This window comes from Danio rerio, chromosome 4, assembly GCF_052040795.2.
Source record: "Danio rerio strain M-AB ecotype USA chromosome 4, GRCz13ab, whole genome shotgun sequence".
Classification (NCBI taxonomy): Eukaryota; Metazoa; Chordata; class Actinopteri; order Cypriniformes; family Danionidae; genus Danio; species Danio rerio.
In genome coordinates, this window is record NC_141024.2 from 73,785,001 (window position 1) to 73,800,000 (window position 15,000).

At 39.1% G+C, this 15,000-nt stretch overlaps 2 protein-coding genes across 10 annotated transcripts in view; one reads left to right on the forward strand and one right to left on the reverse strand.

The window, feature by feature from the left end:
• Positions 1-15,000, reverse strand: part of slco1d1 (solute carrier organic anion transporter family, member 1D1) — a 790,174-nt gene that overhangs the window by 176,217 nt on the left and 598,957 nt on the right. The gene's annotated exons all lie outside the window — the stretch shown is intronic.
• Positions 1-15,000, forward strand: part of slc2a13a (solute carrier family 2 member 13a) — a 173,170-nt gene that overhangs the window by 35,912 nt on the left and 122,258 nt on the right. For all 9 annotated transcript variants that reach the window (XR_015481695.1, XR_015481693.1, XR_015481694.1 and 6 more), the window contains exons 2-3: positions 6,477-6,636; positions 8,518-8,726. Coding sequence is in view for 3 of the 9 variants with exons in the window: in NM_001442741.1 (NP_001429670.1) it covers positions 6,477-6,636; positions 8,518-8,726 (369 nt within the window). In the remaining 6 variants the exon portion in view is untranslated. The remainder of the gene's footprint in view (positions 1-6,476; positions 6,637-8,517; positions 8,727-15,000) is intronic.

Here is a 15,000-nt window from a genome sequence, read left to right on the forward strand (position 1 = left end):
CAGTCAACTGACACTCCTCCTTCATGACTCCTCTTGTACTCGACTCCAAAATGGGCCATATCCTAGGTCGGCATAATCTTCTTGGCTTCTCCCTCCCATCAGTCCCTCTCCTGTGCCCTCCTGTTCCCATCCAGCAGTCACATTACTGTGCCCCCAATAGTCCAGTCCAGAAGTGACATTACTGTCCCCTCACTGGTCCCATCCAGCAGGTCCTTTCCTTTGCCCTAAATTAACCTGCCCAGCCTCTTTTCTACCTCAGCCAGTTCCAGCCAATCCCCACTACCGCCACTTTAGGTTCCCCCTAATACCCCCATCTGTGTCTGTCAGCCCCCTGCAGTCCTTTATGACTTCTCTTGTACTCGACTCCAAAATGGGTCATCATTCTGGCTTTGGTCTGGCCTAGGTCTGCATCATCTTTTTGGCTCCTCCCTCCATCATATCTTCCCTGGTCCTCTGCCCCCACCTTCTCTTCCCAATTGTTTCCCTAATAACTTGCCAGAGGGGAAGGGGGGGGGGGGGATCTGTCACATGCACAGTTTTCCTTTTGTTCTGTTTCCCGCCACCTATCTGTTTTCATTGTCTGGATTTGAATTGTCATGTTCTTCGCTTGGCTGTTGGAGTTCCCTGTGGGATAATTAAACAAGCATCTCCTACTTCTCCTACTTCATTACTTGAACTGCCAAGTGTCCCGTGACATATAGCGTTATTCTTTTGATGTCCTGCAGATTTTATCTAGTTTATGTTTATCTCTTGGGATGCAATTCATCATTCCCACACATGAGTACCATTAACATGAGTGGCAGTGACCTCAAAAAGTAAGATAGAGTAGGCCGTTCTCTAATTTGTGTCTCCATTGTGTTTTTGTGTCCACCGTTGCCCACAGCAGATCAATATTCACCACTAATCATCCATTACTAATTCTTTCTACCCGCCTCAAGGTATCTCGGTGCATAGTTATGTAACGAATATGGCCGTCCAGACACATAAATATTTTGCATTTTATTCCACAACCAGCCAACTTTGCTTAGAGAAGACTCGAAACCTGATTCCAAGGTATTTACGACCCAAAGGAATGTGCCATGCGGCACTAAGCACAGGAATGACTTACAAAGTACTATTTAAATTGCTTGTTTAACACTGTTTTCATATAAAATTTACTCTCTTTATGTTTAATCATATGTTTTGCAAAGTTTCCCTTTCTCTTGTATTAATATTTTTGGTTTTAATACTCCTGCATATAATTTTTAATGGTACCTAAGCTAAACATCCTCTTATACTGTTCAAGTTTGGACTTTTTGAAAAGCTTACTCGCTGTACAAATCGATCGTTGACATTTTATTTTAATATGAGTGCAACATATTAATGTTTTAAGAGACTTTAACGTTTCTGTCCCCATTTGCATAAAATTTACCTATGCAAATTCTTCTGCCTCAGACAAAGAGCCGTAAATTACTATTCAAGGAAGTTAGTTTCTAATTGGTCAACTTTCCATGGAGGATGGATCCGAACCCGAAAAGTTGAAGACTAAGCTAAACTCTCTCTGTTCAAACTCTCTTGGGATCGCTCTCTGTTCAAACTCTCCTGGGACCTCTCTTGGCACCTCTCTCTGCTCTGAAACACGCTGCCTGGGAGCTCCCCCTCTCTCTCCCAACGATTCGTTTGTTCAGATCAAAAGAGTCGATTCATTTGAAGCCCCGTTCAAAGCTAGTCTGCTATATAATGTTCCAGAAGGTACGCGAGCATTGAAATCTAAATCGTAACTCGCAACATTATAACGGCGGTAAAGGCGCGGGAAGAATAACCTTGAGCTAACTTACTACGGTAATAATGGTGTAGATATGCGAGCACTCTAATCTACAGTATAATTTTTCACAGATTATTAATGTGGATATGCGTGCAAGTGAATCTATATTATTATTATGATGTGCTACCTGTTTATTTGTGGAGAATAAACAAAGCATGAAGTATGTAATTTATTACAGTTAGTTCTTTGGTACACACTTCATTGAGTGAATTGAAATATAAGGTAAGCTGGCCAATAGTATGGGTGAACTACACTGCCTGTTTGCTCAGTTGCAGCGTAAACAGTAAGAGATCTATATATTAATTAATAATAGGCACATACTGTGACAAGCTGATCCACATGAGCAAACAAACAGTGTAAACCTACAGCATTTGCCATTTTATTGCACTCTTTTAGTGTATAACGCAGCGTTTGTCCTGTGTCACTCGGTCTGTGAGGCATCTATCACAACGCACGCGTCGAGAGGTTGTGTGGCAGGTGAATATAAAGGTGACAAGTCTGGTGGCAGGCATGCTTAACAGAGACACGTCCTGGGACAGGTACACTTACTGTAGCAGTGACAGGTTGAGTGGCAGGTCGAAAGGGTTTTACTTGCAGGACGAATTTTACACCTGTACTAAGTTTTGGAAAGTGAGTTAACAGTGAGTAAATTGGTATTTTCTAGGTCAACGACTGCTTTAAATAGGATTTCAGAACACCGCCAAGCCACTATAAGGAAGCGTATATATGGGATTAGCTCTATTTTTACAAAAACAAAAGACGTCCCTGCTGAAAAATCCAGCTTAAACCAGCCTAGGCTGGTTGGCTGGTTTTAGCTGGTCGACCAGGCTGGTTTTAGAGGGGTTTTGGCCACTTCCAGGCTGGTTTTCAGCCATTTCCAGCCTGGTCATAGCTGGTCAGGCTGGGAGATGACAGGCTAAAACCAGCTTGACCAGCCTAGCCAGGCTGGGAGCCCAGCCAAAACCAGCTATGTCCAGCTTAAACCAGGCTGGTCAAGCTGCTTTTAGCTGGATTTAGCTTAAATGGCCAAAACCCCTCTAAAACCAGCCTGGTCGACCAGCTAAAACCAGCCAACCAGCCTAGGCTGGTTTAAGCTGGATTTTTCAGCAGGGGTAGGAATGTTTTTCAAGCCTGCTGGTTAAGATCCTCGCCTATTCAGACTGGAACAGACAACCGTGAGTCACCGGATACGCAGATCTTTAGATGTTTTTGTGGAACGCAAATTTAACCACATCCAGACAGATTTGAGCCATGATTTTGAACAATCCTTGCATGTGGCGTAATATTTCTCTTCACACTTGTACCTGGCTGCACTGCATCACTGAACACTCGTGCGTGAGAAGCAAACGCATCCTGCACTCATGTGAAGTCAGTCTCTTTCAGATGCTAAATGAAATGCCAATAGCAGCTGCCGTCTCCCTGTATTGATTAACCTCCTTGCGAGGCAAGCAGCCAGGCGTTCCCATGGCAACAGGTGCGTTTGTCTGCCGGGCAACGAGAGCGGCATGAGCCGCTGCTATTAATAGACTTTACAGCGAAGGGTTTTGTCGTAGACCTTGTCAGATAAACGCGGGCACAGACTTTTTTTGTTTGCTCTCCCTTGTAAAGACGATGCGAACACTGATCACACTGCATCCCAATCAGCTGAAAGCCGCGCCTGACGGTCTCCGTGTGCTCCCAGAAATCAGCTGCTGGTCCTAGATTTGCATAATTTGACATGTCTGTGATGTAACTGGCAGGAACGAGTGGTCTGAGCCCCAGTGTCAGACGTTTTTCACTATGCATGTCACATATTCCCGAGCGCCGCCTGTGACAAAGCCCTCCCAGGTGAGCTCCTTTGTAGATCTGAGACACAGCGTCGGTGTAATGAAGCTTTCGGGGTTTGAGGATTTATTATGTGGCGCAGGCCGGGGTTAGAGTCAGAGGGAAGCAGGGTTATCACTTGCTTGGAAAAATACAATCGTATTTGTAGTAACTTTCATCTTATTAGACGCTAACAGGAGTTATTTCAATCATTTAATGACTTCATGTTTTTAGAAATCAGTATTATTATTATTGTTGTTGTTATTATTATTATTTTATTATTATTATTGTTGTTGTTGTTATTATTATTTTATTATTAATATTTTTCATATTATTTTTATTATTATTATCAATATTATTATTGGTATTATTATTATTGTATTTTCAATATTATATTATTATTGTATTATTATTATTGGTATTTTATTATTATTATTTTTATTATTATTATAAATATTATTATTATTATTATTATATTATTATTATTGTTATTATTATTATTTTATTATTATTATTGTTGTTGTTATTATTGTTATTATTATTATTGGTATTTTCAATATGATTATTATTATTGTATTATTATTATAAATATTATTATTGTTATTATTATTATTATTGTATTATAATTTTTATTATCATTATTATTACTATTATTATTATTATAATTATTATTATATTATTACTACTATTATTATTATTTGTAATATTATTTTTGTTATTATTATTATTATTATTGGTATTATTATTATCAATATTATTATTATTATTACTATTATTGTTGTTATTATTATTATTGTTATTGGTATTATTAATAATATTATTTTATATTATCAATATTATTATTGTTATGATTATTCATATTATTATCATTATCAATAGTATTATTGTTTTTTTATAATATTATTACTATTATTAATATTTAATTATTATTTATTATTATTATTATTAATATTATTATATTAAGGAACAAAAATTATAGTGAATGAAAATGAATGGAGCTTAATAATTAAACCAACTAAAATGCTGGATGTTGTTGATATTTATATTAGGGATACATGATTTATCGACGGCCATATTGATGTCAGGCAATAAAATCTATGGTTGAACCACACAACGTGCTCAATGGCCACTGTGCTTTATTTTACAGGTTATTTTAGTGCTTTATTTATGCAGCTTATTTTGTCAGGTTACAGATTTTATTCATGAATCATTCATTTACAGTGTTTTTAAAATGTCTGGTGGATGTGTTTGCCTTTAGTTTCAGCAATCATGCAGAAAAAATGTGCAGTGTTGGGTTATGGAGGATGAAACCTGTAAAAATAATAAATAAATAAATAAATATGCAAGTAAGTAAATAAATAAATAGATACACAAACTCGTGCAGAAATACAAAAACAATAAATTATCAAATACACAAATAAATGAATAGATAAATAAATGAATAGATAAAAACAAAAATTTCTGCATAAATAAACAATAAATAAATAAATATGCAAATAAATAAATAATTAAATGTATAAATAAATGAATAAATAAATACATAGATAAATACAAAAATGTCTGCATAAATAAAACAATAAATGCGCAAATAAATAAATAAATACACAAATTCCTGCATAAAACAATAAATAAATAAATGTTCAAAAAAATAAATAAATGAATAGATAAATACACAAATTCCTGCATAAATAAAACAATAAATAAACATGCAAATGAATGAATAAATGATAAAATGAATAGATAAGTACACAAATTCCTGCATAAATAAAACAATACATGAGCAAATAAATAATCAAATAAATAGATAAATACAAAAATTCCTGCATAAATAAAACAATGAATACGCTAATAAATAAATAAAAAATATACACAGTTATTCCAATCATTTAATGATTTTAGAAATCTGTATTATATATATATATATATATATATATATATATATATATATATATATATATATATATATATATATACATATATATATATAAATACATGGATATATATATATGTGTATATATATATATATATATATATATATATATATATATATATATCTGTATGTGTGTGTGTGTGTGTGTGTGTGTGTGTATATATGTAGGCAATATTTAAAAATGCTTCAAGAAATAATTGATGACGCTCATTGATTTAAATATTGATTCAAAAATAATATACACCCCTGGTGGTGGATATGAAACTGTAATAAGGTCAAGATCATAATCCAATGCGATTTTTAAGGTTTTCAGAAGGCAAACAAGGTCTTTTGCTCTACAAACACCCATGTGGATAATGCAAACTTTGTAGCGGCGATGTTTATTTTAGAAAGCATATGCTTATAATGGCCAATTAACGACAGACGGCCAGACACTTTGTTTGTTTGGCGTCTGTCGGAGCTTGTTTTTTTTGCTGATTAAACGTGCTCGTCTAGTTAGGGAATGATGTATGCATTTTAATAATTCATCAGCAGCTGTAGGTACAAATTGAATCGGCCTTAAAGGAGTAGTTCACTCGAATATGTTTGTTTGCTTAAATCTTCATAGGTTTCTTCTGTTGAACACCAAAGCAGACCTTTTGAAGAAAGCTGTAACCACTGATTTATTTTTTAAATCCTAGACTGCTGGTATCCAGTATGTACAAGTATAGTTTCAAGTGTTCAAGATGAAGAAATTCGGGACATTGAATTCAATATTCGAAAATTCGAAAACAGAAATTGAGCATTAAAACTAGGTCAGGGCAAGACTTTGTTTCATACCATTATAAAAACACATTGAAAACAATCGCCAGCAGATTAGTCTTGTTTTTGGTGTCGTGGTTTGTTGACAGATGCTAGTAAAAGAGCTCATCTTTGACTGCTGGATGTCCATCTGTGCAGGCATTGCCTCGATGACCGTCCCGGTGTACATTGCTGAAACATCGCCGCCGCATCTGAGAGGACGCCTGGTCACCATCAACACTCTGTTCATCACAGCGGGACAGTTCACAGCCAGCGTTATTGATGGAGCCTTCAGCTACATGAAGCACGAAGGCTGGAGGTATGAGTATGAGTCGGGGGTTGGGGGTCGAATGTGAAACAATACCCAGGCTCATTGGGAATATGTGGCCAGGGCTACATCTCAGAGAAATATGTACCCTGGACTTTGAGTTTTTGTTTTTACAGATTCACTGGAGGGCGACAATCTTAAAAACGTTACTGGGGGCACGCTTTCTCAAACATGCCATTTCTTGTAAATCCACTAGAGGGCGCTGTGGGCATTTCTGCCAATCCAAACGTCATTCTGCCGCATGTCCGTGAGAGACGCCAGTCAGCTTGTTGTTGTGCATAATATATCAATTTGATATCGACAGACCCACACACCCTATACATTAAACCCAACCGATAGTGTTTTCAACAGCGTGATCTCACGAGGAAACGTAAGTATTTTACGTTTTTTTTGTCAATTTATTGGCTAATTCGTACGAGTTCATTCATATGAAAATGCACGATTTTAAAAACCACCCCTAACCCCAACCGTCATTGGGTAATGAGCAAATCGAAGTAAAATGTACGAATTAGATCCAACGAATTCATACGAATTAGCCACTAAATAAAAAAGTTACGAATTGCTGCGAGATTGCGTTGGTTTTCAAAAGCAAACTAGAAGAGAAAAGCCAACGCGGCCGTGTGTTTTTACAGCATCATCACACTGCTCTTTGTTTTGCGTTTCGTTTTACCTGGTTTCTGGAGTTGTCCTTCGCTGGACTCAAACCCTGGTCCACTCCTCTAGGTCTCCCAAGTGTGGTGCCATTCGAGGCAAGCTACCGAGCAAATCAGTTGTTTTGGAAAAGCCGTCCACACGGTTAGCGTTAAGTGGTGAAAGGTATTGCCCCGTAGCATTTGTTTTACACACAATATGCAACCATTATGTACCCCACTGCACATCGTTCTCAGTTCCAGGGGCGATTGGAGGATTGTCGACAGACACTAGAGGCCATGGTCTTTAGCCTCCTTGGTAGAGCACCCGACTCCCATGCGGAAGGTCGCCGGTTCGATACCTGTTCGGAGCGGGTTGGGTGGCGTAGGACCGGCGTGGTTACATGAGTTTGAGCTTCTTGTACATTAAGGTAGAGTTCAGAAAAAACGAAACACCAGTAAAGAAACTCGACACAGCAGAATATTAAAATCTACTGCCAGCTAGTGTTTCAGAAGTGCTACTGCGGAGCAACACAAACAGCGCACAGAAATATAAATGCATGACTATGCGCCAGGCAGGCACCATGGGTCAAGCCGATCACTCGACGCAGACCTGTACACATTTAGGTACAATTGTCCTTGAGGTCAGTTTTGACCAGCCAACTATAAAACTATTTTGTAAACCACAAAAACTGTGTGATGTGAATATTAACTTTGCCAAAAATGTATAATAATCATGTTGTGCTTAATGATAACGTATTTTTTATATTCTCTGAGGTCCACTAAATTAATTTATCATCACTTGTACTTAAAAAACCCATCCTAGTTTAGAAAAAAAGTAGGCTGTTTCTGTCCTGTTTTGATCCCCTCATCAGAACTCAATGTTTGAATAGATGTGGCAGATTGCAGTAAACGCCTACCATTGTGATTGTTTTGTTCTTTTAAAACGTTTGAAGGAACAGCTGTGAACACCACTGTAAACGTCTAAAGAGAAAATAATTCAATAATGACTTTATTCTCTTCTTAACTCTTCTTTAAAATGAATGACTGGATTTTCATTTTTGGCTGAACGATCCTTTAACTCTTCGGATTATGTTTAATCTAAAAAAAGAGGCCACCTACATAGAGATACCATCCTATATCCTGTACCATTACGATTGTTTTCTGTTCACAGTCTCAAAATAAACTGAGCCAAATAGAACTCCAAAATATCCGATTAACGTTTGTTTTCTCATCTGTGCAGGTACATGTTGGGTCTGTCGGTGATCCCAGCGCTGCTGCAGTTCCTAGGGTTCCTCTTCCTACCAGAAAGCCCCCGTTGGCTCATTCAGAAAGGCTTGACCCAGAAGGCCCGGCGTGTGCTCAGCCAAATCCGTGGCAACCAGAACATCGACGAGGAGTATGATACTATCAAAAGCAGCATCGAAGAGGAGGAAAAGGACTGCGGAGGAGGTGAGAAAAAGGTCTTGCACGTGTTCACGCATGCAAGTAGCTCAAAGAAACACAAATGCCGTCTCGGTACATTGGCTTCATTCAATTATGGAAAGTACTCAAGCGCAAAAGAGAATCAGGGAACCTAAGTAGTGCACACGTTTACAGGGATTTGAGGCACATTGGAATCATTTGTGTGACTTGGACTTACCCAATGGAACTTGGAGCTGTTAAGTTGACTTACCTTTAAAAACTGTTCCCTTAAAATGATCAAGTCAGGGAATTATTTGCAGAATTATGAAATAAGTTAAGTTAACTTATCATTTTAAAACCAAGGAGGTTACACACTTTTTCAAGCAAAGTAAACAAATCACTTTTTTACTGTGTGGGACATAGGTGTAAGACGCCTCTTACGCCCGATTTACAAGGGGCTTCAGCATCAGTGCTTGACAGAGGCCGTGTCTGAAGTTGGGGCTGACGCGATCGTCATATCAGTGCCAGCCAATGAAATTAGTCAGCAGTCGGCTACTGTCTGAGCTGGTGTATTTGCATACAGCGATCTGATTGGCTGACGCTTCCGTCGGCGCTTGAAAAGTTGAGAAAGTCCCAACTTCTGCAGCGAGCAACGCCTCTGAATGGCGCTGACAGATCCGCTATGCAATTCGGCAACGCCTGACGTCACCCATTCAAAGTGAATGCGAAGCGTTGACGCTGACGCCCCGTGTGAATGGAGCGTTACATATGCTGCAAAGTTGGTTATAAAGAATTCTTGTAAATAATAATTATTATTATTAATAATTATCTACATGAGAGCAGGAAAGCAGACCTCCGGAGTTGGATTTAAAGTCAACTTGTAAGAAAAAAGTAGTGTAACGGTGGACAGCTAGGGAAGTGATATGCAGGTAAACCTCACTCCTCTGACCTCAAAAGGTCACTAGAGGTCATGGTCTTCAGCCTCCTTGTTAGAGCAACCGACTTCCATGCAAAAAATAACCGGTCCGATCCCAGCTCAGACCGGGTTGGGTTCCGTAGGACCGGTGGGTTACACGAGGGGGCTCGTCCGGGATGGTAGTGAGGTTTAGCGGGTGAGTGTAATGGAGGCCAGCTAGCGAAAAACTATGCAGGTAAACCTCACTCCTCTGACCTCTAAAGGTTCTTTAGCGAATGATGTGGGGGTTCGTCTGGGATGGGAGTAAGGTCTAAGAGGGTAAGTGTAACAGAGGTCAGCTAGTGAAGTGCTATGCAGGTAAACCTCACTCCTCTGACCTTTAAAGGTGCTCTAGCGACAGATACTAGAGGTCATGGTCTTTAGCCTACTTGTTAAAGTAACCTATTCCCATACAAAGAATCGCCGGGTATAATCCCAGCTCAGTGCGGGCTGGGTGCAGTAAGACTGGTGGGTTACACGAGGGGGCTCGTCCGGGATGGGAGTGAGGTTTAGGGTAGTGAGTGTAACAGAAGCCAGCTAGTGATGTGCTATGCAGGTGAACGTCACTACTCTGACCTCTAAAGGTGCTCTAGCGACTTATGTGGGGGCTCGTCTGCGATGGGAGTAAGGTCTAAGAGGGGAAGTGTAACAGAGGTCAGCTTGTGAAGTGCTTTGCAGGTAAACCTCCCTCCTCTGACCTTTAAAGGTGCTCTAGCGACAGATGCTAGAGGCTATGGTTTTTAGCCTGCTTGTTAAAATAACTGACTCCCATATAAAGAATTGCCGGTATAATCCCAGCTTAGTGCGGGCGGGGTGCAGTAGAACCGGTGGATTACATGTGGGGGCTCGTCGGGGATGGGAGTGAGGTTTAAAGGCATTAGTGTAACAAAGGCCGGCTAGTGAAATGTTGTGCAGGTAAACCTCTCTCCTCTGACCTCTAAAGGTGCTCTAGCGACAGACGCTAGAGGCCATGGTGTTTAGCCTTCATGTTAGAGCAACCGACTCCCATGCAAAGAATCACCCATTCAATCCCTGTTCAGCATGGGGTGCAGTAGGACTGGTGGTACACATGGGGGCTCGTCCGGGATTGGAGTAAGGTTTAGTGGGTGAGTGTAATGGAAGCCAGCTTGTGAAGTACTATGCAGGTAAACCTCTCTCCTCTGACCTCAAAAGGTGCTCTAGCGACAGACGCTAGAGGCCATGGTCTTTTAGCCTCCTTGTTAGAGCAACTTCCATGCAAAGAACCACACTGTCCCACGGTAAACCCACCCCTACCCACAGTGGGCCCCACACTGGCATGTTTGCTGGGATAAGACTTATTAGTTAATACTTTTACCCCTTTGTAGAGAATATTTCCAACACAATCGGGAAGTTCCATGTGCACTGGTGAAAAGAAACTGCACATCAAAAAGTGAAAACAACAGAAACAACCCTGTTGAAAAATCCAGCTTAAAGCAGCCTAGGCTGGTTGGCTGGTTTTAGCTGGTCGACCAGGCTGGTTTTAGAGGGGTTTTGGCCTCTTCCAGGCTGGTTTCCAGCCATTTCCAGCCTGGTCTTAGTTGGTCAGGCTGGGAGATGACCAGCTAAAGCCAGTTTGACCAGCCTAGCCAAGCTGGGAGTCCAGCCAAAACCAGCTATATCCAGCTTAAACCAGGCTGGTCAAGCTGGTTTTAGCTGGTCATTTTCCAGCCTGACCAGCTAAGACCAGGCTGGAAATGGTTGGAAACCAGCCTGGAAATGGCATAAACCCCTCTAAAACCAGGCTGGTCAACCAGCTTAAACCAGCCAACCAGCCTAGGCTGGTTTAAGCTGGATTTTTCAGCAGAGAAAAGCAAGAACATGAATTAAATGAATCTAGTTCCACAAAGAAAGTTTCCGAAGTGCACATGCAATGTCAAGAGGGACAAGAGGATCTCGGAGAGTGGATTGGTTCTGTCCTTAATTACCTCAGATTCCGAGGTCTCTAACTACTTCCTGAAGAGGTCTTTATACGTCCCACTTTCCTCTCGAGAGCTGAAAGTGAACAAGCCTCTTAGAGTTTTCATCCAGAACAACTTGCCGCGGTACTTAAAAGAAAACACACCATGTTTTACATTCACACAGGGTGGAAACTAAAGTCTAATACCGTAAAGCGCATGCACGGCACACCGGTAATAAGAGGCAGACGTGGTCACAGGTGTTCATGAAGCGAAACTCATCTGAGTCAGCTTATAATAGTCAAGTGCAATGAAAGGCAGCATTACCGTCAATTCAGCAGCACAGCGAGGTGATAATGACTACTGAAACGCGTGTGTACTTGAGCAGCATGTTTCATCCGAGCAAATCTAATTCGGCCGTAGGTGGGGGCGATTATCAACCATGGGAAGTCATCCACCCCCTGAGCAGACCTTATACAACCTCTTTTACCAACCAATCACACGTCACTCAAGGTCTCCCTCGGCTTTTAGCCATCCCGTTTACATTTATTCATTTAGCAGACGCTGTTATCCGAAGCGACTTACAAATGAGGACGAACGATCCGCTTCTGGAATAGTTGGCGGTTCATTCCACTGTGCCGATCCCTGACAAATCAGGGAGTAAGCCGAATAGAATGGATGAGTAATGATTCTTCTTTAGTGAACTGCTTGTGCAGCAGAGCCTCAACCCGAAGACCTTAAATGCATCACGGTCAGTCCACCTCTGACAGAAGCATGCCCATTTTCTGGTCCTGCAGCTGGGGTCTTGACAATGTCATGCTCTCGCCTCTGAAATGTGTAAGGTCAGCGTTCAGGGATTTCAAATTGCCAGACTGAGGTGCCAGTGGGTGATAGCAGGAGCTGCAGGGCGGGGATTGCTGTGGTTCTTCTTGGAATAGGAACGAAATCAAAATGTACGGCTCATCTGAATCAGAGAGTTGTTGATTCAGATTCAGTCAGATATCAAGTTCAAAATTGAATCGTTCAGTGTGACTTATGAACTGATTTGATGGATTATAGACAAGATTCAGCTTGTTCGAATCATTTGAGTCAGTTGTCTGAGTTGTTGACTCAGATTCAATCAGATTGTTCAGTGTAACTTGTGAATGATTCAATAGATTATTTGACAAGATTCAGCTTGTGCACGAATCAATAGTATAAAAATAGACCACCTAATGTACTATATGAGTATGAATATAATAGTATTTTTCATTTAGCACCATCAGTTGTGGGATCTTACTCATAGAGGATCTGCTGTTTTGACTCATTTTGAATCATTTTGTAAATTCAGTGAGTCGTTTAATGAAGACTCGCTCAGAATGAATCATTTGAATCAGTGAGTTGTTGATTCAGATGGAATCAGATATCAAATTCAATACTGAATCGTTCAGTGTGACTTATGAACTGATTTGATGGATTATTTGGCAAGATTCAGTTTGTTTATGAATCAGTCATTTAGTATCATTTTGCAAATTAAGTGAGTTCAAACGATTCAACGATTCAAAATTGAATCGTTCAGTGTGACTTATAAACTGATTTGAAGGATTATAGACAAGATTCAGCTTGTTCAAATCATTTGAGTCAGTTGTCTGAGTTGTTGACTCAGATTCAATCAGATAGTTCAGTATATCTTGTGAACGATTCAATAGATTATTTGACAAGATTCAGCTTGTTCACGAATCAATAGTATAAAAAATAGACCACCTACTGTACTATATGAATAAAATAGTATTTTTCATTTAGCACCATCAGTTGTGGGATCTAACTCATAGAGGATCTACTGTTTTGACTCATTTTGAATCATTTTGTAAATTCAGTGAGTCGTTTAATGAAGACTCTCTCTGAATGAATCATTTGAATAAGTGAGCTGTTGATTCAGATGCAGTCAGATATCAAATTTAAAGTTGATTCGTCCAGACTTTTGAACCAATTTCATAATTATTTGTCAAGATTCAGCTTGCTCACGAATCAATCGTATATAAAAATAGACCACCTACTGTACTATATGAGTGTGACTATGAATAAGATAGTAATTTACATTTAGCACCATCAGTCACAGGCACTTACACTTAAGGGATCAACTGTTTTGACTCATTTTGAATCATTTTGTAAATTCAGTGAGTCTTTAAATGAAGACTCGCTCTGTGCGAATCATTTAAATTAGTGAGTTGTTGATTCAGATGCAGTCAGATATCAAAGTCAAGACTGAATCATTGAGTGTGACTTGTGGACTGATTTGAATATGAATATGATATTTATTGACATTTAGCACCATTGGTGGCAGATACCTACGCTCTGAGGATCTCCTGTTTATGAATCATTTTGAATACATTTTAAATCCTGCGAGTCGTTTAATGAAGACTCGCTCTGAACGAATCATATGAATCAGTGAGTTGTTGATTCAGATGCAGTCAGAAATCAAATTCGAGATCGAATCGTTCAGTGTAGTTTGTGAGCTGATTTGATGGATTATTTGACAAGATTCAGCTCGTTCATGAATCAATAGTGTAAAAGCAAAAGGATCTTCTAATCTACTATACAAATATGATTATAAATATGAATATTATAGTAATTTACACTTAAAACCATCAGTTGTGGGCACTTAAGCTTAGTAGATCTGCTGTTTTGAATCATTTTGTAAATTCAGTGAGTCGTTTAATGAAGACTCGCTCTGAATCATTTGAATCAGTGAGTTGTTGAATCAGATATCAAATTCAAAGTTGAATCGCTTAGTGTGACTTTTGAACCAATTTCATACATTATTTGACAAATTTCAGTTTGTTTATGAATCAATAGTATAAGTAAAATACCACCTACTACACTATATGAATATTATAGTAATTTACATTTAGCATCATCAGTCACAGACATTTACACTTAAGGGATCAACTGTTTTGACAAATTTTGAATCATTTTGTAAATTCAGTGAGTCGTTTAATGAAGACCCGCTCTCAATGAATCATTTGAATCAGTGAGTTGTTGATTCACATGCAACCAGATATCAAATTCAAAACTGAATCGTTCAGTGTGACTTGTGAACCGATTTGATGGATTATTTGACAAGATTCAGCTTGTTCACGAATCAATAGTACAAAAAATAGACCACCTACTCTACTATATGAACATGAATTAATATATAACAGAATATAACAGTAATTTACATGTAGCACCATCAGTTGTGGGAACTTACGCTTTTGAATCATTTTGTAAATTCAGTGAGTCTTTAAATGAAGACTCGCTCTGAGCGAATCATTTGAATTAGTGAGTTGTTGATTCAGATGCAGTCAGATATCAAAGTCAAGACTGAATCATTCAGTGTGACTTGTGAACTGATTTGAATATGAATATTATAGTTATTGACATTTAGCACCATTGGTGGCAGATCTCCTGTTTATGAATCATTTTGAATAAA